General features: G+C 38.6%; 1 protein-coding gene across 1 annotated transcript in view; it reads right to left on the minus strand.

Moving 5' to 3' along the window:
- Positions 1-22,935, minus strand: part of LOC148521625 (sodium channel protein type 2 subunit alpha-like) — a 250,848-nt gene that overhangs the window by 29,744 nt on the left and 198,169 nt on the right. The window contains exons 18-20 of the mRNA XM_088474832.1: positions 14,657-14,780; positions 10,977-11,131; positions 7,983-8,156 (exon numbers count right to left, since the gene is read on the minus strand). Coding sequence (XP_088330958.1) covers positions 7,983-8,156; positions 10,977-11,131; positions 14,657-14,780 — 453 coding nt within the window. The remainder of the gene's footprint in view (positions 1-7,982; positions 8,157-10,976; positions 11,132-14,656; positions 14,781-22,935) is intronic.

The raw sequence follows: 22,935 nt of genomic DNA on the forward strand, positions 1-22,935 counted from the left end.
CAAAAAACATTATATTACATATAAGAATCATCTACAATTTGCTTTCATGTATTTCTATTTATTTAAACTTTTTTTACATTTGTATATTTTATTATCTCATTTTAAATTTAGATTGAATTTTAAGGTTTGTATTAGGTATATTATTATGTATCATATGTTCATTTATAAAATAATAATTTATTCAGAACTTCTTTGTTAGATTTTGAAAATTCTAACCTTTGTTATACTATTTTATATTATTATTCACTTGATAATTCAGAAAAAAATAATTTCTAAAACAAAACTATCTGTCATGTGATCATATATATCCATTCAATAACTATCAATCTATTTATCTAACATCTATATCTCTATTGCTCAATCTCATATCTATTTATTTCTATTTAACATTTATCTCTATTGATCTATCTCATATTTATCTCTAGCTATCCATTTGATATCTATCTATCTATCACTTGCATATCTATCTTCGTTTTATAAATATTTGCAAACATTTTTGTGGGAAATAAATACGTTAAATTACAAATAATACTTCATAATTTGTTTTTGTGTATTTCTTTTTACATTTCCAATCTTCCTTCTCATTATAAAGTTTGAATTTCAATTTTGTATTAGGTATATAATTATATATGTTTATCTTGGGGAAAAAAGTACAAATTTAATTATATTTATGCTTCATATATGAATGTAATATGTTATTATTCACTTGATGATATAAATTAATTTTTTAATTTTTTAAATCTAACTTTCTTTCTCAAAGGAGAGATAGACAGATAAATATAGTTAAATCTGGAATGAGTATAATATAAAGCTTTTAAAAGTTTGTGACTTTCAAGCTATGTGCTTTAAAGTTAGGGTAATTTTCCCTCATGCATTTTAGGGTATTTGCCTAGAGCCTTTCATTAACTCTTATATGGATGTTGGGCAGAACATAGGTTTATATTTTTGTCAGCTACCAAAGTCTTTATATTAATGTATTTGGCTTAACTGCATCAGAATAAAAGTCAGGAAATAATGAATCAGCAAATGCTCAGATAATTATCCGAAAAGGTAAAATTACATTGCTCAGAGTTAACCTGAAATTCCACTGCATCTCTTTTAAATAAATATATACAGTATATATATATATATATATATATATATATATACACACACACACAACAACAGCTTAATCCCCAGCACTGCTATAAACTAAGCACTGCATCAAATAGTTGTGCCGATGCCCTCCATGGGGTGGTGTCCCATACGTATCCAAGTAATTATGGCAGCAGTCAAGCATCTTAACAATGCAGAAAAGGGACTCTCTTTACTGGAATAAAGAGAGTCCTTTTTCTGCATTATTAAGATGCTTGATTGCCGCCATAATTACTTAGATATAGATATATATATATATATATATAGATACACTCCATTGCAGACAGCTCAAGCCCCAATTTTTAAGACAGTGTTCTAGTGGGAAGTGATAAAAGGTCAAAATGCTAAAAAGAAAAAAAATTATTGTGTCATTAGAGCTGTCCCTGTATATCAGTCAAATAATCCACACAGTGTATTTCTATTAAACAAGTAGGACCGGCAGAAGAGTTAATGGTGGCACTGCCCCCAACTGTCTGTTATAGTACCTTAACTCTCCTGCTTCTTTCAATTTGAAAGAGTGGTGCTGGCAATCATCATAGCATATCAGAGCAATAGATGGCAGCTCCACAAGGTAGGAAGCTGCTGGCTACTTCTCCACTGTCAGTGGCCAGCAGTCCCTGCTAAATATACTGGATCACTGACATTACATTTTATCACTCACTCAGTGCTTTAGATGCCCTCTAACTACAATATGTGCAATTTAGGTGATTACCTAGGTTTGGCTAATGGTAGTTCACCTGAGAGCAAGTCTGCCAAGCTGTAAACTGTTCAGCAACTGCTCGGTTTATAAAAGTACATATTACGGAATTGGCAATCGTGCTGCATAGGAGTTATAGACAGCATGATATGGACCTATTTATCTAAGTATAACAATTACTGTTATTTATTTTATACTATAATGTGTAGAAATAAAAACATAGTGTATACACGCATATACAAGGCCTGATTGAAAAGTAATGAGAATGCCTCGGTTTTTCTGTCCCATAGGTAGATGTGGCAATACTAAGCTGGTTATTGTGGAGCTCATACATTGATATGTCTGAACCTGCAGTTGGACTGCCGTAATCTTCTTTGTTTGGTCATGTCTGTAAGATTACGTCAGAGTTGTGTGATTGAATTTTGTGTTAAACTTGGAAAAAGCGGAAATAAAACTCATGAAATATTACGGCAAGCATACGGCAGAATTTCAGTGGTGGAAATACTTCAAAGAGGGTAATACTCGAGTGACTGACGAAGCGCGTTCTGGTAGACCATCCACCGCGGTTACAGATGTCAACATTGCCAAAGCTGCGGAGATGTTGCAGAAGGCCAACTCTATGCAAACTTTTGGCTTCACTTGGCATCTCATTCGAACAGGTTCAGCATATTGTGACAAAGGAACTGCAAATGCATCGCGTGTGTGCCAGGTGGGTACCCAGAAATCTCACAGAAGAGCAGATGCGACGACGCATTGAATAGTGCATTTACACTGTTCGAATGTCAGAGAGGATACCTAATTTCCTGACATTGATGGATTCGTCATTATGATCCGGAAAACAAACAACAGTCCAGTGTATGGAAACACGCAAATTTGCCTCTGCCCAAAAAATTCTGCATGATTCCTTTGACATGTAAAGTCATGCTTCTGCTGTTCTTTGATGCACACGGTATGATCCTACAGCACTGGGTTCCCTGTGGACAATTAATGGTGACTACTATGCAAACATTCAGAAAATCCATTTGTGTGGTGCCATGAGGAAGAAAAGACCACATGTGCTCAAGAAACAGTTGTTTTCACAACAAGACAATGCCCAACCACATGTTGCTGCTGTTGCATTGGCAGAAATTGAAATGAGTGGGATAGCACTGGAACACCCTCCATATAGCCCGGACTTAGCGCCCTGTGACTTCTGGGCATTCCCAACCCTTAAAAAACAATTGTGCGGAAAGAAGTTCTCAACAGAAGATGAGGTGAAAAATGTCACAGCTGCAACACTAAAAGTGATGTCACAAAACAGTCTATTGCACATCTTTGAATCGTTGTGGAAACACTGCAAAAAATGTATTGAATGTGAAGGATTCTGAATAAAAATATCAGTCTCATTACTTTTCAATCAGCCCTTCTATATACTGTATATAAAGGCAAATATATTGACAAGTAATATTTGTCTTCACTTGCTCTTTAACACTAATGAATTTTTCATGCAGCCCTTGAGCCTTTAATTAACTATCTTTTCTAAATGTAAAATATCTTACTTATCTGAACACTACTCTTTTTATATCCTTCTCTCAGGCATATTTGTCCTTTCCTTTAAAAAGTATAAAATAGTAACAATGATTCTGAAACAGCCAGTGTGCAAATGGCCAAAAATTGAGTAGAACTGATATAAAATGCTGTATATATGAATATTAGTATAATGGAAAGTCAGCAGTGAGGCTAAAATCCATTCAAAAACACTTAAAAAAAACCCCAACAGCATAATTAATAACATTGCATGCAAGGTTAATTATTTGAGACCAAATAACCATATTGACTTTAAATAAATATACAAATCGGAACTCCAATAAAACAATGCATAGTAGACACAAAATATAAGGTACATGTACAATGTTAACTTTTTCTCGTAGCATGTACCTTTGATGTACACAGTTATAGTATATTGATGTGTATTTTAACAAGAATCAAGCAGAAAAAAGTCAGTATGCCTAACAGGAATAATATGAATTTTGTCACTAAAATCTATATATACAGTCAGGTGCATAAATATTGGGACATTGACAGAATTTTCATATTTTGGCTTCTACCACAATGGCTTTGAAATTAACTAAACAAGATGTGCTTTAACTGCAGACTTTCAGATTTAATTTGAGGGTAATTACATCCAAATAAGGTGAACGGTGTAGGAATTACAACGGTTTACAATATGTGCCGCCCACTTTTTAAGGGGCCAAAAGTAATGGGACAAACTAAACAATCCTAAATCTAACTTTCACTTTTTAATACTTTGTTGCAAATCCATTACAGGCAATTACAGCCTGAAGTCTGGAACGCATAGACATCACCAGACGCTGGGTTTCGTCCCTGGTGATGCTCTGCCAGGCCTCTACAACAAATGTCTTCAGTTCCTGCTTGTTCTTGGGGCATTTTCCCTTCAGTTTTGTCATCATCAAGTGAAATGCATGCTCAATCGGATTCAGGTCAGGGGATTGACTTGGTCATTGCATAACATTCCACTTTTTAGCCTTAAAAAACTCTTTGGTTGCTTTTGCAGTATGCTTCGGGTCATTGTCCATCTGCACTGTGAAGCGCCGTCCAATGAGTTCTGAAGCATTTGACTGAATATGAGCATATAATATTGCCTGAAACACTTCAGAACTCATTCTGATGCTTTTGTCAGCAGTCACATCATCAATAAATACAAGGGAACCAGTTCCATTGGTAGCCATACATGCCCACGCCATGACAATACCACCACCATGCTTCACTGATGAGGTGGTATGTTTTGGATCATGAGCAGTTCCTTTCCTTCTCCATAATCTTCTCTTCCCATCACTCTGGTACAAGTTGATCTTTGTCTCATCTGTCCATAGGATGTTGTTCCACAACTGTAATGGCTTTTTTAGATGTTGTTTGGCAAACTCTAATCTGGTCTTCCTGTTTTTGTGGCTCACCAATGGTTTACATCTTGTGGTGAACCCTCTATATTCACTCTTGTGAAGTCTTCTCTTGATTGTTGACTCTGACACATATACACCCACCTCCTGGAGCGTGTTCTTGATTTGGCCAACTGTTGTGAAGGGGTTTTTCTTCACCAGGGAAATAATTCTTCTGTCATCCACCACCGTGGTTTTCCGTGCTCTTCCGGGTCTTTTGGTGTTGCTGAGCTCTCTGGTGCGTTCTTTCTTTTTCAGAATGTTCCAAACAGTTGATTTGGCCACACCTAATGTTTTTGCTATCTCTCTGATGGGTTTGTTTTGATGTTTCAGCCTAATGATGGCTTACTTCACCGATAGTGACAGCTCTTTGGATCTCATATTAAGAGTCGACAGCAACTGATTCCAAATGCAAATGTCACACCTAGAATCAACGCCAGACCTTTTACCTGCTTAATTGATAATGAAATAATGAGGGAATAGCCCACACCTGTCCATGAAATAGCTTTTGAGTTGATAGTCCCATTACTTTTGGCCCCTTAAAAAGTGGGAGGCACATATAGAAACCGTTGTAATTCCTACACCGTTCACCTGATTTGGATGTAATTACCCTCAAATTAAATCTGACAGTCTGCAGTTAAAGCACATCTTGTTTGTTTCATTTCAAAGCCATTGTGGCGGTGAATAGAGACCAAAATATGAAAATTCTGTCAATGTCCCAATATTTACGCACCTGACTGTATATTGTTTTATTTTAGAGCAAAACATTAAATTGCCCTCTCGATGCATGTAAACCATATCTACTAAACCAATAATATGGGAAGGCTAAATGAGCAATTGGTCTGAAAAATCTGGTGTTGCCTACTGTATGCAGTCACGGGACCTGTGGGTTTTAACATCTGCCTTGTAAGTTGTGCATCTTGTTATGCATGTTAACAGGGAAGTACCGGTGAAAGTAGAGCTTAAAAAAAGTCATGTCAAGTGCTGTATTTGTCAAAGGCAGCAAATGAATCATACCTGCTGAAAAATTAAATAATCAGCTCAAATTAAGTAACTTCCCAGTAGTACGGCATATACTGTTCTATCTGCTAACTTTATATATTGTTAAAAGGTTCATTATAAATCTACTTTCTTGTATGCACTTAATTCACAAATTTTTTGGTTGTACTTGTTATCAATGCATACACTGTGTCCCTGCAGAACTGCCTTCAGACTCTCCAGCTGTTAAAATCCTTTTCTCAGTAAGTGATGATACTCTGGTTTGGCAATGAGACTTCCAGGGATGTACTGCAACTTTTATTTTTTTTCTTACAATAAATTGCTAGGATATGCAAGACTGGGTTATGACTCTCAATAGTAAAGTAAATACTCAGGCATAAGCCCAGAAGGTGCAAAGGTGCTAACATTAACTTATTAGATAGTCTCCCCAAAGGGCTTGTTCCAAGATTGCTGCTTTGGAGCTTGTAAAGCATTCAGTCATTATGTCCAAGGTTAAATTAAAGAGTATTGGACTGATGACATGACATAATTGTGACTTTTTCTATAATAATTATTTTATAATTACGTAGAGGATAATATAAAAGTTAGTATAGATTTTTAGAAATCACATAGGGCATTTGTTTAAATGTCTTGAAACATTAAAGTGACCTTTATCATCCTCACTACCTAAAAAGAACAGAATATATTATTACTTTTTATAATAATAATAATAATAATAATAATAATAATAATAATAATAATTTATTTTAAATAAAAAGTGTATTTGTAAAAAAAATAACACAGCTGTAACATAAGCAAATACAGCATATGGATATATGTGGTTATATTTTACAAAATGTAACTTAAAATAAAGTAAAATTATTTGAGAGAAGAAAGAAGAATTATAGAAAAATGCTGTCTGTTTTTGCAGTGGCCATTTGTAAGTGTGTTTTGTCAAAGGCAAAAAGCTAGTCTGAGCTTGACTAATTCAGTACATTTGAAGATGAAAAAGTTCCATAAGCGTACGTTACCTGACTTGTTTTGACAATATTATAGGATAGAATGCTGTGAAGGCATATAAAACTACATAGATACGAGCACATCCTAGAATTATGTAGTAGAGAGAACAAGCAAAACAAGCACACTGTATAATCAGAGAGTTCTGACGTCAGAATACTGTGATTGAAAAGGTATTATAGATAGAAAAATCTATTTATATATAGTGTTACTATTAACCTAATATCTAACTATTAGGGTGGAATGCAATTGATTCCTGCCCCCACCGCGCCCGACGGAGCTATTCAATTCTTGCTCCTGTCGGGCACGATCAGCTGCCAGCGCTAAATTTCAGCTCGCAGTCCCTGGGGGATGAGAGCTGAAATGTGCGAAAAGTGACATGTTTGGGCGCCTAAACATCACTTTTCTCAATCGCACCCAGCACTTTGGTCGGGTTTAGCTGCTTTACGCGGCTAAACCCGACCACTTTGGGTGCGGTCAGCACGAAAATCTGGAATAATTGCATAGCGGCCCGCGATCTTCCTATCACTTTAGAAGGGAGATACGGGCAGCAAAAACAATTGAATTCCGCCCTTATTGTCTATTATGTATAATACTGTATGTATGATACTGTTGTTAATATAATAAAGAATATATATTTGCACAATTACATAAATATGCTGATGTATTATAGATAGTGATAAGTAATGTTAATATATGTAAAAACTCCTGTAAATAATTTCTATATAAACAGTGAGTTCTGATGTCATCAGTGCTCATTAGGAATATTTGTGCATTAAAAGTTATATAGATAATAATAATAATAATAATAATAATCTCAAAACTGTGACCTCTATAAAAGCACTTGGAACCTGGTTTCATGCTTTTATGTGTACACAGCAGTGGCAGACCTACGGTACAGAAGCCTGACAATGCTGGTTTATCAGGAAGGATGGACACATATGACAGCCACCTAAAAATGTTGCATTGTAGCCCAATGATTTGCTGTACATAGAATTACTTGGTAACTTCTAATATTCTTATTACTCACACGGGAATTCATTATCCTATGTCAATTACCAATTATAAACCATGTCATTATTTAACATTTTTTTTCCTTATAATTAAAATTCACGTCAACATTTATACAGTATACTGTATATTTTTTTCCTCTTATTAAAGGCACTTGGTGTAATAAAAATGCATATGTATTTATATATATATATATTATTAATACCTACATCAACAATCAGGAAGTCAAGCCAGCACCAAGCATTGGTGAAATATTTGGCAAATCCGTATGCCACCCATTTTAGAAGCATTTCAAGTATAAAGATGTACGTAAAGACTTTATCAGCATATTCCAACATGATCTTGATTGTTTTTCGCTGTTCAATATAAATGTCTTCAAAAGCCTAAAATGTATAAAGATATTTTTTAGTGTATAAGTAATATTGTTTTTTACATATAAAGTAATAGAAAACAATAAATACATGTAAAAAAAGGTAAATACAACATTATTATGCAATAAAAAGTAGCACACAAATTGTTACTTAATTTTAGCCATTTATCAGATCAACCTTTCTAAGACCAGACCTATTGTCATGGTTTTGCACTGCACAGTTTAGCTGGGAATACATTTTAATGTTGCCTTGTACCCAATCAAATTTTTCAGCACATACAGGGATTACTTTTGGAATCATTCATATAAGGTTTTTTATGGTTTGTTCATTAATCACATCAAAATCACAAAAACAATTATTTTCCATACTTTAACCATTGGTTACTTTAATATTTTAAGTGCAATCCCAGTGTATTTGTCTAGTTCTCCCAAGTACAAGGATACTATAATATCTTACTGTATTTTATCAACTTTTATACAGACAAAAAGCTATGCTTTAGATTCTTTATTTCACTATTATTTTATATTCTGTTTTCACAATTTTATTATACTTAATTTGCAATTTTAGAGTCAAACAATCCAATTGGTCTTTCTATTTTTTTAAACTAATAGACCCAATGCTAACAAAAACTATTCTTAATGCAGTGCATGGGAAAACTGATTCAAATATTCCAGCAAGGACTACTGTCCAAGAGACCAAGAGAATATCCTAAGTTACGTAAAGTGATGACATCACTGGTATTTTTTTTACAGTGTAAGCATTCTACTACTATACAAAGAGTGTGTAACAATACACTACTTGTAAAGATGCTGTAGATAGAAATCGCGCAAAATGTCACCTGAACACATCACTACCCCTCCCCCACAAATGTAATTAATATGCACAGAAGGGGAGACGGGGGGATAGGCCCATGTATTCCATCCTTTCATATACATTATGGTATTAAAAAAAATCAATAGCGAAACAGTGGGGGCAGAGTGATGTTTGTTCTGCTTTAAGGGATTAGCAGTGATTTCCACCTGCTAATTGAAGGTACTCTCACCATAATTCCTATAATAAATAGTTTCCATATCTGTGAATACATTTCTGCCACAGAATGAGTATGCCATTTACTGACCCATGGCTATGGTGATAGATGATGAAAACTGAGCCATTGTTATTAGACATAACCATGGTCTTGTTCCTTTCCCATAGAGTAATTTACTAACTGTATAATTTACTTGACTCAACTCATGGAATTGTGCATATATTTACTAGTCGCAGGTGGTCAGAGGTGACAATTTCCTGGCATAGTACTATCTAGCAGATTATTAATCTTTCCCTCTCATTCACATGTACTTTTCCCATTTTCATATAAAACACTGCTGGTTCATTCATTAATATAAATATTTAAAGTGATGGGAAATCAGGGCTAACTTTATAATCTATGACATGCTTTCTAATGAGTTGGTGTTCTTGCGGCTTCTGATATACTGAACCCTCACCCCTACCAGCATGTTTTTGTTGATATGTCCTATTGGTATAAAACTTAGGAGGTTTACAATACTCATCAGTAGAATTGTGAAATGGATTTTAGGCCACAAAGTGATCCTTAACCAGGCTTGCAAGTGTACTGCAGAACAGAAGTAACAGTGGTAACATACACAGCAGTGTTGTAACTATGCAGCAGTGGTGATATAAATGGAAATAGCGGTAATAGGTACTCACACCCTTAAGGAGATAAGTGCTGCACGTCCATGCAGCACTGCGATACTCGACACAGTAAAGCTGGGCCGCGCATGGACAGTAATACACCTGGCAGCCATCTTGGTGAGGGTACCTGGCTGGCTTCACTACAAGGAGATAGGAGAACGCACAGGAGTGCACTCCTCTCCAGTTTTAATGTCTTGTTTCTTGTAAGGAATACATATCTCTTAGCACGGTTCCACCAACGAATTTCCTCATGCATACATACACTATGGGCTGTAACTAGAGGGGGGTGAGTGGTACCACCAGCCAAAGTGCGTGGCCTAGGGGGTGGCACCGTTTCTGCCCAGTGGCACCTGCATTTGGCATGCAGGATGTCTGGAAAGGCATTTTGCAGCTCAGAGAGTTGCCACCTGGAGAGTAACTTAGGACACTCCAGGTGCTCAGCTTCACCCTCTACTTGGCAGCAAGCCGCAGCAGAGCCTACAGGGGAATTTTCAGGGCACTCAGCTACTTCCTGGCCCTGACAGCAAGCCACCACAGAGCAGCCCAGAGTGTTCCAGCAGCTCTGTCCCCTTATTGTGTCCTTATGACATCATATGTTCAGGGGCGGGCTGGAACAAGGCACATTTTCCTTCTGTTACAGCCCTGCATACAGTATACTTGTATAACACTGAAAAGCTATTAAGTATATTACATTTTATTAAGGTTTTCTCCACCCAAATATTCTCCCTATTTAATAAATGTCTTGATATACTGTAGCAGTACCCCCATCAATACCTGAAAATATGACCTTGTAGCTTCCCTAAATGATTAAATGCCATCAAACTGAGAGAAGCTTGAAACTGGGTTTACAGTCCTATTGAGGAAAAGTGAAAGTTACAATATGTGGTACTTGTCCTTGGAATTAAATTACTGTTGCCCATTATATCCTATCAGGCCAATCATGTAGTGATCTTTTATATTGATTGACTTGTAATCTTTCAATGCAGCAATAAACATAAGCAGTCAACTAGTCACTTATCTATTTGAAAACATCAATGTTTATAGACACCTTTGTCAAAAGGATGATTATACCACAATATTATTCAACGTGATCTGTGACGTAGAGCTGTTGTTACTCATTACCAGGAGAACTGCACTTACCAGAGCCCCGCTGCTAAGCAGAATCATGAAGATAATGAAAGTCTCAAACCAGTTGTGCTCTACTATCCGGAAACATGTTTTCCTTAGGTTCCACCATTGCTTTCCTCTCCCTTCTAAAACACTAACATCACAAATTGGGAACTTCTTTATGCAACCTGCAAACATAAAGAGATAAGGAGCATATTAATGTATATATTAATAGGTTCCATGACAGAATATCAGCTCCAGAATATCCTCTCATTATAAATGTTTCCCAAACAGATAGCTATCAAGCAATACACAACATTTAATTATCTGCATAAATTCAGTGCTTTGTTATAAATACAAAACATGAATATCTGCATTAGTCATATTGATCCAACATTCAGTTTCTCTATTGGTAAAACCTTTAGGTTAGTCATTGGTGGCACCTGCTTTAGATGCAAATACTTCCTGCACATTACACTATGTAGACAAAAGTGATTAGATCAACAAGAGTTTATTGACATCAGTACTTTGTAGGTCCACCATGTGCAGTGATTACTGCAGACACTCTTCTTGGCAAACTGACCACAAATTCCTGGACAACAGCAGGCAGTATGTTTTGCCATTCTGCTATATGTATGGTGACCAACTGTGACACTGAAGAAGTTTGAGTCGACGTAGAAAGCACCCATTGCTCTAATTCGTCCCAGAGGTTCTCAGTGGGGTTAAGATCTTGACTCTGAGCTGGCCAGTCCATCCGGCTTACCGGATTTTCTGTATACCAGCCCAGCGTCACCCTGGAAACATGACAGGTGGTATTGTCATCCAGATAAAACATTTGTTGTTTCCATAGAACTGCAAGTGCATGGGCCTCCCTACGAAGTGTTCTTGTCAAAACCGCCACATTAGTGGCCATTTGGAACTCATGTACAATGGTATGCATGGTATGCATTTCACTTGCACGGGGGTCTCCAATCACTTTTGTCTACATAGTGTAGTATTCACATCTGCTTTAGAGATCTTCTAGATCTTCTTTTTATTGATATTTTCAGGCAGTCTGGCATAAACGGCTCATTTCAAACAGTGTCACCATATTTCAATTTGATCTCATTAAATAATCCATCATAATTTGGTCATTGTTTCCTCATTGATTGCAATCCAGAGCATCTCTAAACCATGATAGTCCCTCAGGTGTCAGGAGGTTCCTTTCCTGGAATGCATCGATTAATGATTATTCTATTCTATTTAAAAATGTTCTGCTTTTTGTTTAACAGTCCACAGAATATTCCTTGAATAGTATAATGGATCATCTTGCATCCTGGCCAAATGAACCATCGTATTGACAAGACTCGTCTATTGCGGAGTTGTCATGAACACTGACACTGAGCAATGTAAGATAAATCTGCATATCCTTAGCTGTAATCTTAGTTTATTTTTTCAGCTTTTCTTTATTTTAAAATATAATTTCAGTGTTTGTTGTTCCACAGCTGGAAATAGTAACCACAGTGCAGAATTTTTCCAATTGAGGATGAGGCTGAGTGAGTACTACTCCAGTTTTTGGAGTGATTTTGCACTTCATATGCTCAGAAAACAAATGCACGCTTTTTCAACTTAATGAGAGCCACACGCATTTTGCATGTCTCAACCCTTGCAACCAGTAAGGCGGAATAGGGGCTGGAAAGGATATTCTCTTATAGGCAAGACTTTAGTAATGGTGTGTTCATGCAAATTTTGTGCGGTCAACAGAAATCCCATTGATTGGAGTATCTGAATTAAAAGCAGAGATGTGCGCACACCCCTGTTTTTTGGTTCTGGTTCTAAATCATCTTGTTTAGGTTTTGGCAAAAGCAGCCTCAAGTGTTTTGATTCGCATTCCATTTTTGTTTGAGATTTCTTAAAAAAATTATAAAAACAGCTAAAATTATTTAATTTCAAACTGTTTGTGTTCCTTTAGAATTATCACTCTCAATAACATTCATTTGCAGTCAGTTTTGACCAACAACGATAGCTCCTGAAATCATGAGGGAGGGACTTAAATGCAATCCAAAGCACATGAGATCCGGTTTTTAGATCCGAGTTCCGAATTGCGAGAAGACCCAAGTCGGGACTTTGTTTTACTCGTTACCCCAATGTGATTCCAAACTGGGACTCGATCTGAATTGGAACCCCCTAAGTTTGGGTGTGTTCAGGTTCCATGAGGACAAATTAAGAGTTAAGAGCAAATAAAAAAGAGCACACAAGGACCATTCTGCTGATGGAACAAACCATGTTGTGGTGCATTTAATTATTATGTATGCATGGAAAATCCAGGATACTTTTGCATTCAGCAAACAAACAGTAAACATGGAAATTTAGAGTTAAGCCCTATCTAACTATAAATCTCTGTGTACATTTAACCCCCCCCCCCCTCCCCCGCAGTGCAATAAGGTTTTGCCAAGGTGTAAATTGATCCTTTTTTATTTTCTATATGTAAAAATAAATAAGACACAATTTTAAAATAAACCTTAAATGAATAAAAGACTACCCAAAGCCCACAGTACTTTCTTTTTTCCATCAAAGCCCAACTCAATAATAAATCTTTTTGTCCCCCCCCCTTCCCCCTTAAACAAACTATTGGTGCGTACACACAGTATGATAAAAATGCACGATATGAACGATAAAGATATCGATCATATCGTTATCGTTCATATTGTGCATTTTTTTGTGCCTTCTAACCCACCAATGACCTGCGATGCGCAGGCACGTATGGATGATAATGCATGCAGGCCAACCTGGTCGATATCGACCAGGTTACATAGGGACCCCGTCGGCGGGTTGGTGGTGTGCTAGATGATCGATATCGATCATCAACGACACCAGGAAGGTGCAGGGAGATTGTTCTGCGATATCGTTATCTCAGACGATCATCCCGTGGGTATGCACCATATCTCACCAGAGACTGATACAAAATGGCTTGCTAGGAGAAATTGTTTGCCCATGTTATCTTGTTATCTGCTTCTGTTGACTGCCTGGGCTTCACTGACCAGCCAATCACAATTGGCTAAGTATGTTACTAAAGGGGAATGAGGTTGGATCTTTCTGCAACATTTATACTTTTGCACATTTTTATTTTGTGGCAATTTATACCTCCCCCAATATCGAAGCACACTTTTACTTTATGAAGGATAGGTCCAAGGATTGTATCCAAGGATTGAGAGGAGGCACCATGATTGTGTGCTTCTTATATTTCTTCTACAATGTGCAGCAATCTGCCAAACACAGTGACATGCCCATGATGACATTGAGGCCTGCCAGGACTGACTCATGCATCACCAGCATTGATGTTTCAGGTGTATTTTAACCACTTTGTACCAGATTATAACAACTGTAATTTATAGGTAGACACAAATAACACAAATATCAAAATAGAAACTGTTAACTGAAGGATTACAACTAAGAATACTGTAAATTTTGTATTCCTTTCAAACTGTATTTTCCAGCTATTTGATTTATTTGTAACATTCAGTGATTTCCCTTATGTTGTAATTGTGTTTAAAGTACCACTGGGAAAAATGTATTAAACACATGGTGGGTAATTATTATGGTTCTGTAATGCACCTTTTGAAACTGTAAATGGCTAATTGAGAGATTAGTATTTTTGTACTGTCAGTGAATGCATGGAAAACAACAAAAGAATAAGTGTGGAGAGCAATACAGTCACAGCTTGGTATAAGTACCTTCTGTAAAGCAAGCATCTGGCTCCATGATATCCTCTGTCTCCACTACAGCTGCTGGTTCTCCCTCCACTGCTGGTCTTATATCAACTGTACTGCCTTCTGATGAGCTTGATAAGGTCAATTTCTGCAAAATAAGTGGTTCTTGATGAATCATTATGAAATAAAATACATTTGATGCAAGCGAAATTTACCCATAAAGAGCACTCAATAAACAATATTTTCAGCCATTTTGAGGGATAAAACCTTATTAATAAGCCTGAAATTAGGTCAAAATTATATATTTATCCTGGACATACCTGCAAATTAAAAGTGACTCTGAAAGTATCAATCTTGTTAAAATGCTTAGTACATAAATTAACTAGGAACAATTGGCATTACTAAGACACAATGGACCTCATTCAGAGATGGGTGCAAAGTGCAAACTAGCAAAAAAACCCACAATAAATTGCAATTTGCTGGCTATACAGTGTTGGCCTCAAATCCGCATAGATAGCAAATGCACCACCCTCCCCATGCAAGTAACAGGAACAGATCTGCCAGGAATATAACAGGAGGTGTGGCTTCACTGTGAGCACAAAAGATGTGCAAAAACACCATACACAAAATTCTTGCACATTGCAACATGATTGGAATGTAAAAAATACCCAAGTCACATGGAGCTTGTTAAATGCAAATCGAACAAGATACAAATATAGAGTTTTTACTTTTTAGCATCCACACAAATAAACAATCCAGCACCCTACCTTTACCTGAATCCCAAACAGAGTAGGAAACATGCTTTACTTTAAAAAAAAAAAAAAAAAGACTGTTCACTACACTTTAATCCTGCAGCCACAGCAGTTATTCTACATTTGCTTAACTGTGTGTTTTATGCTGGGTACCAGGGCTGTAGCAAAGCAAAGCTCTGTGGGCGGCACTGCCGCTCACCCACAGCCTCTGCATCTGGTTGGCAGGATGCCTTTCCAGGCATCCGGGAGCCAGAATCTCTGCAGCAGTGCCGACTGGAGCATCCTTAGGACGCTTCAGGTGTGCATACCTCTGCTCTTACAGCCCCCCGAAGCATCCTGAGGACGCTCCGGGCATTTCTGTAATTCCCGGTGTCCGTGGCCCCTCCCCCTCTGTATGATGTCACACTGAGGGGGCGCGGCCTGCACCGGGCTCCGGGACCACTGGTTACGGCTCTGCTGGGTACATACCTGAATGACGTATCCGCCAACTGCTCGACCAATCCAACGATATGGTAAGTGTTCTGGGCAAACAACTTACCAATCCACCGCTCAACATGCCTGGCCAAAGGAACCGGTAGTGAAGTAATTGTTGCCGGTTCCTGCGGCCAGTGTAGGGGTCGTTTGGCGGGTCACCCGTACACACAGGCACATGTGCCGATATATCTGCAAGATGCATTGGCATCTGCAGGGCCGACGCTATATGTCTGTAAACAGACATATCGGCTGTACAAATGAGCCAATGTACTTAGCGATATATCGTTCATTGACTAGATTTAGATCCATGTGCCAAATGAGGCGGCAATGATCATCAGCAACTTGCACTTGAGGGTTGAGTACCCAACAGTCATCTCCCTCCAAATGGGTGCATTTGTGCCTTTTAGGTGGACATCATCAGGAGGACAATGACTACTGACAAACTCAGCTTAGAAAATATTTTCAAATCTGATCACAAATATTGTAATCCAATCACTCTGACAATAAACTGGTGACAACAGGAAACTGGTGACAACAGCTTTTCTGACAAGAGGTTATTGTCTGGCTGGGAAAGATTACGTATAGACCTTACCAGGACTTTCCCATTAGTCCAGTAGCCTAATGAGGCCACCCAAAGACTTCTGATGTCCTTACTTTTTTATCACTCTTTGCATTTCCATTTTTTTCTTCTTTCCAAATGTTTTTTTTTTCACCCAGTTGGGTAGTTTACTTATTGGTCCCGATAGTGACCTAAATGTGACATGAATATTGCTGCCACACGGTCTGTCATTGCCGAATGCAGTTCTTATACCGGGTACACACTAGACAAAATGTCTGGTCCTGTCCGGATATGACGACATGTTGGGCACATCATCTAATGTGTACCCTCAATGTCAATGATGATGGATGCTCACATGCGTCATCAGCGACATCACCCATCGGACCTGCATGCAGGTCCAACGAGTGACATCGCTAGCAAGGGCAAAATGCAGCATGGCCCCTGCCGTTGCTGCTGGCATCGGCAAATGTGTATGCACTTACCGATTCCGGCACACTGCTGGGTGCCGAAACTTACAAGGTCGGTACACACGAGACCATCTAGTGTGTACCAGCCTTTAGTCTCACATGATTAGGCAATCATTATACTGTAAGAACAAGAGCTTTGTTGCTCACTCTACTTTTGTCCAGGGGTGCGTTATATGAATGGGCAGGATGTCTGTCATGACTGTGTAAGACATTAGATGGCTGGAAGTTATGATGTTGACATGTGCAAATGTGGACAAATGTGGACATTGAACAAGTCGGCATGTGCAGAATGCCAAAATGTTCAAAATATGTCGACATGTAAAACACTGAAATTCTGCATGGAGTTAGGCTGCGGAGGGTTAGGGTTAAGCTGAGGGAGGGGAGGTGAGTGCCGCTGGATCCGCCAGAGGTCATTATCAGCTGACTGGCGGACCTGGAAGACACTGCTGGAGCCATCATACACATCGTACCAAGTAAGTCAGCACTAGACCACGTTAACCAATCATACCAAACAGGTGATAATGATCATAATTTTCATATTTAGGTTGAAACACAGTCATTAACTGAAACAGAAACAGCTGTGTAGGAGGCTTAAAACTGAGTGAGGAACAGCCAATCTCTGCTACAAAGGTGAGGTTGTGGAAGACAGTTTCATATCACAGGTCATACACCACGGCAAGAGTGAGAACAGCAACAAGACACAAGTTAGTTATACTGCATAAGCAAGGTCTCTCCCAGGCAAAGATTTCAAAGCAGACTGGGATTTATTTGTGCTTCTTCAAAATAGCTTGAACAGCACATCTTTCTCTTCTGTTCATTCACTTTGCATTTTGTCAATTGATAAAAATAAACTATTATCACTTCTACTTTTGAAAGCATTCTTACTTTGCAGCATTTTTTACACACTTACCTAAAACTTTTGCACAGTATTGTAGTTAGGAGAGGTATTATATGGCTGGATGGAACATTATGTGACTGGGGGAAGGATGTATCTGGGGGAGCATAACGTGGTTAGGAGGGCATGATGTGGATGTGGAAACATGATACTTGGGTATTCTTTCACCTAATGATATTTGCAAATATAGAATTCCAAGAGTCACAATTTCTTATTTAATTGCTGAGTCAATAGTATCCAGTATTATAAAATTCACATTTTACTACAGTATTTGTATTGTGGGCCTGATTCTGATTCACATGCAGGTTCGAATGTGGCTGCACCTAGCAAGTTTTAGCAAACTGCACATGCTCCATAACAAACTTGTGAATCTTTGCATATCTCTGGGTGATTTTGAGTTGGACGGATCTCAGAAGTTTCTCTCCATCCATGAGATGGCCATTTCTGGGTGGTAACTGGGCAAACACATGGAAGAGAACCCAGTTGCGGGCATGAACACCCCATATTTTACTCGTAATTCTTGCACCTAGTATGAGGTAGTTGTAAATGCTAATGATACTGAAGACGACTAATAAAATGCTTGCTGTATTGTGTGGTGGTCACAAAGATGATCTCTGTATTGTATGATGGTCACAAGAGTGTACTCTGCATTATATGGTGGTCACAAGGGTGCTCTCTGTTTTGTGTGGTGTTCACAAGGGTGCATTCTGTATTGTGTGGCAGTCACTTAGGTGTTTTCTATATTGTGTTGTAGTCACTAGTATGTACTATACTCTGTATAGTACAGGGGACACAAAAATGTGGAATACTAGTCACATGGGGTTGGTTGATGTTATATTTGATTATAGCTCTTTGACATACCAATTTTCATAAATGTTATTGACTATATATAAAGCACGTGGTTTTCGTCACGCCAATTCAGTTTCATGCCAATAGCGGCCAATACAGGGTATGTATAGTGGGGTGGGGCTGGGGTGACCCAGCATATGCCGAGTCCATTTTACTAGCGTTATTTATATTTTAAGAGTTGGGGGTTTTCTTGTTTTATTTTTACGCATCAATTTTTTATTGAAGAACATTTTTCAACAATATAAAAGAGGGGGAGGAGGGAAGGACAGAAGGCAAAAAAGGGGAAGAGGGGAAATGTAATGTAATTATACATCTAAGCATGACGAAATCACAGTGTAGCCTAACACAAGATAATCAAACATCAGTATAGGGTAGCTTAGACATTCTCAGAAAAATGAATATGTAATTAAACTCCATCTACTGTACCACATACACAGAGGAGGACACATGGCTACTGAGAGCACCCCACTGAAATCCTTAGAGCTAGAGCTCGTAAGTCATAGGCTGAGAGGCATTGTGAAAAGATAACCATGAAGACCAAATGGAGAAAAAGAGAGCATCTTTATTGTCAACTATGTTAGTGACATATTCCATCTGGTAGGTAAACCAGACCGCCTCTGTGATAGAGGTTATGAAAGGGGGTAAATGTGACTTCCAGTTATACACTATGCAGCACTTAACTGCATTTAAAATGTGCCAGATGAGTTTCTGTGTAGGTTTAGACACACCGGTAATCCGGTAATAGATCTAGGTAAAAGGGCATAGGTTGGAGTAGCCGGTATGGCGACATTGGTAATCTAAAGAATAAGTCGTACTTTTGCCCAGATATGAGCTAACTTCGGACAAGACCAATATATGTGAAGCAGAGTGCCTTCCTCGCCACGTCCCTGCAAGCAAAGTTCTGATAAAGAGGGAAATATTTTATGCAGGTGCTGTGGGACCATATACCAACGCAGGTATGTTTTTAAGGAGTTCTTACTGTGCCGGAGCAAAGATGCTGATGTGACTAGAGTGGATCGAACCTGCTCCCAAACTACCGCTCCCAAGGTCTCTCCTGTGTCACACTCCCACATCTCAGACGGTAAATAGTATATAGTAGACCCTTAGCGGGAGAACGGAGGAAGCCGAGAGATTCAAGAGTAGTTCTTGATCTAGCTCTACCAGCGGAACAAAGCAAAGTATAAAAACTACGCAACTGCAGATGCTGATAAAAGCAATGGGAAGGAATATGCAACCTATCTTAATTATCAGGAAAGGAGAGGAAGGATCGTAAAGGAGCAAAATCAGATAAGAACAGGAGACGCCTACTAATCCAAGGATAGAAAGCCCTATGGCCAAAACCAGGAGCGTATCTTGGTTGTCCCACACACGGGTGTAGAGAAGGTGGAGAAGAGATATATTTTAAGAGTTGTACAGTGCTAACTATGCTGTAACTACCTGTGCAATGCTTCACACACTTGTGTGTCAAGTCTTATAGTAGTAATAGTCTCCGAATACTGTGACAAGCTTCTTCTTGTGTTACTTTGTTTCTGCATACTACTACATGTTGCACCAGCCTCACCTACCTATGATGTGACTAAGTATAATGGTGCGCTACTTTTGTGTTGGACACAAGTTGATTTTGATCATGTCTCTTTCAGAATTTTTTCCAAGGCCACTTTAAGTTTGCAACCCTCCCATGCTGTGCAGAATACATTTGTGCACACTCAAGCTAGGGCCATATTATTATGCCTTTGGTATAACTAATCAGGATGTAGCATGCAAGGTTGATTACTAGAATAGTTTTTCAGCTTTTGCTGTTTAAATTTGTACTGCTTGTGTTTCCTGGTCACTGCACTACCAAGTACTTCAACACAGGTACATAGAGAAGGCCAGGAATTGGCATTATATGGCCAGGTGAGTTACAGAATACAGATGTGTCCTCATACACCTATCCTTTTTGCCTAGCACGATAAAAATGTTGCTACTTTTTCCTCAATTTAGTGTCTTAGTCCATATAAAGTATACTAGGTAGTTAGGATTCTTTTTTACTCCCAAAGGAACTAGTATAAAGTCCCAGATTAAGCATAACATTGCATGGTTCGCGTCACTCGTACCGGACCTGTGTTTTGTCTTTCACCCTAGATTGTGTACTTTGGGCCTGATTCAGAGCCGCTCGTAAGCGGCCACTCGTTCGTTCCGAGCGATGTTTGCCCAACTGCGCATGCGTACGGATCGTAATAAGCAATGCGCGAACCAGTCAGTGCGGCCGAAAATCATTTGTTCGCTAAATAGCGAATGCCTGCTATTTTGAGTGACAGGAGGAGGCGTATGTGGGTGGTAACAGGGGAAGGTGCTTGAAAACGGGGAGTGGAGATCCGAACGCAGGCGTGCTTAAAGGTCAAAACGGGCGTTTTAAGGGTGTGCATAATTAATACAGCAGCGTCATTGACCACGTCACTGGGTTATTTTATAGTCAGAACTGCTCGCAAGATTGCAATAGGAAAAACCAACCACAAGAATAGCGAGCAGTTCATACGCCTTTCGATGTACTCGATTAATCTAATAAATAGCGGACATGACGTAGGATGCGAGCGGCCAGGGGGCGTAGTTTTCCAAAAAACGACCGCATGTTTTGTTCTCTCGTTCAGACCTAGAGGCGTGAACAGACCGCAAAGAGCGAACGGTTCATTTGAATAGCCACCCCTTTTTTCTGAACCAGCGAGCGCAAATAGCGTCCGGCTCTGAATGAGGTCCATTGTACTGAATTTTGCTACTTTTTCCTTCATTGTGCCACTTTTTCCTCAATTTTGTATCTTAGTTTGCTTATAGTGTATTGGGTACTTTGCATTAATGTTTTGGCATGGCTAAGTAGCAAAGCTGTGGTGCGCTAAATGGGGCTAAATGGTGCAAACTGAGGATAGGTATATGTGGACACATCTGCATACAAAGAGCTAAGCTACACTAGGTACACACTATAATATTATCTGTCCAATCTGGCTGGTTGGAATGAAAATCTGGTGATGTACGAGAGCAAATGACAATCGAACATTTGTTCCCAAATACCGGGAAATGGACAAAAACTGTCATTCAGACAAAGTGGTTAAATCAAACGGATTTAACCAATTTTTTTCTGAACAACCATTTTTCTCTGTTTTCCAGAGTATGGGAATAAATGGGCGATTGTCAATTGCTCCCATACATTACCAGATTTTCGTTCCAAACAGCCAGATTGAACAGATTATTTTATGTGTTTCTGCCATTTCATCTTGGTCATCATCTCACCATGTCAAAATGAATATACAGTATCCAAAACAGAACTAATTATATTTCCACCGGCCAATAGTAGTTACGAACCTGATATCTCTATCACTGTTGATTACTTGACAATCAACCCCACCCCACAAGCCCGCTGCCTAGGTGTCATCCTTGACTCTGAACTGTTCTTTGTTCTCCACATTCAATCTGTCTCAAAATCATGTTACATACATCTAAAAAAAATATCCAAAATTTGACCACATCTTACACAAGACACTGCAAAAACTGTAATCCATGCACTCATTATTTCCTACATTAACTACTGCAATAGTCTCCTTACTGGTCTTCCCAAAAACAGACTCCTATCACTACAATCCAATTTAAATGCAGCTGCAAAGCTGATCTTCCTTGCCAAGTGCTCATCATCTGCTGATCTGCTCTGTCAGTCCCTCCATTGGTTACTGGTTTTCTACCTATTCGATATAATATAATTTTACTTACACATAAGGCTATTAACCAAACTGCACCAAAATACATCTCACTTATCTCAAAATATCTCCCAACCCAACCTCTCCTCTCAGCACAAAATCTGGGTCTCTCATCCACACGCATCACTTGCTCCTATTCACTGACTTTTTTTGGGTTGCACCCACCCTGTGGAATGCCCTCCCACGCACAATAAGACTTTTTGCTAGTCCCCAAACCTTCAAGCGTTCCTTGAAAACTCACCTCTTCAGACAAGCTTATCAGATTCCAGAACTGCCCACATAACCTTCATAGCTTCCATATCTAATGACATCCCTCTGTACAGTCTACACATAACCTCACATATTTTCTTTCTTCACTTTCACATCCTCCTAACCCTAGGCCAACATTCCTGTGTGACTGGATCATACAGCCCACCAAGAACCTCTGCAATCTGGCTGGACTAATATGCAAAATGCAGCACCTATCCTTGTGTATCAGTGTCTATTTCCCTATAGAATTAAGCTTGCGAGCAGGGCCCTCTTAACTCTGTCTGTTATTACCCAGTTTTGTTCTAATATTAATTATAATCTTATAGCGTGTAC

This window comes from Taudactylus pleione, unplaced genomic scaffold (genome assembly GCF_031769625.1).
Source record: "Taudactylus pleione unplaced genomic scaffold, aTauple2 ptg000156l, whole genome shotgun sequence".
NCBI lineage: Eukaryota > Metazoa > Chordata > Amphibia > Anura > Myobatrachidae > Taudactylus > Taudactylus pleione.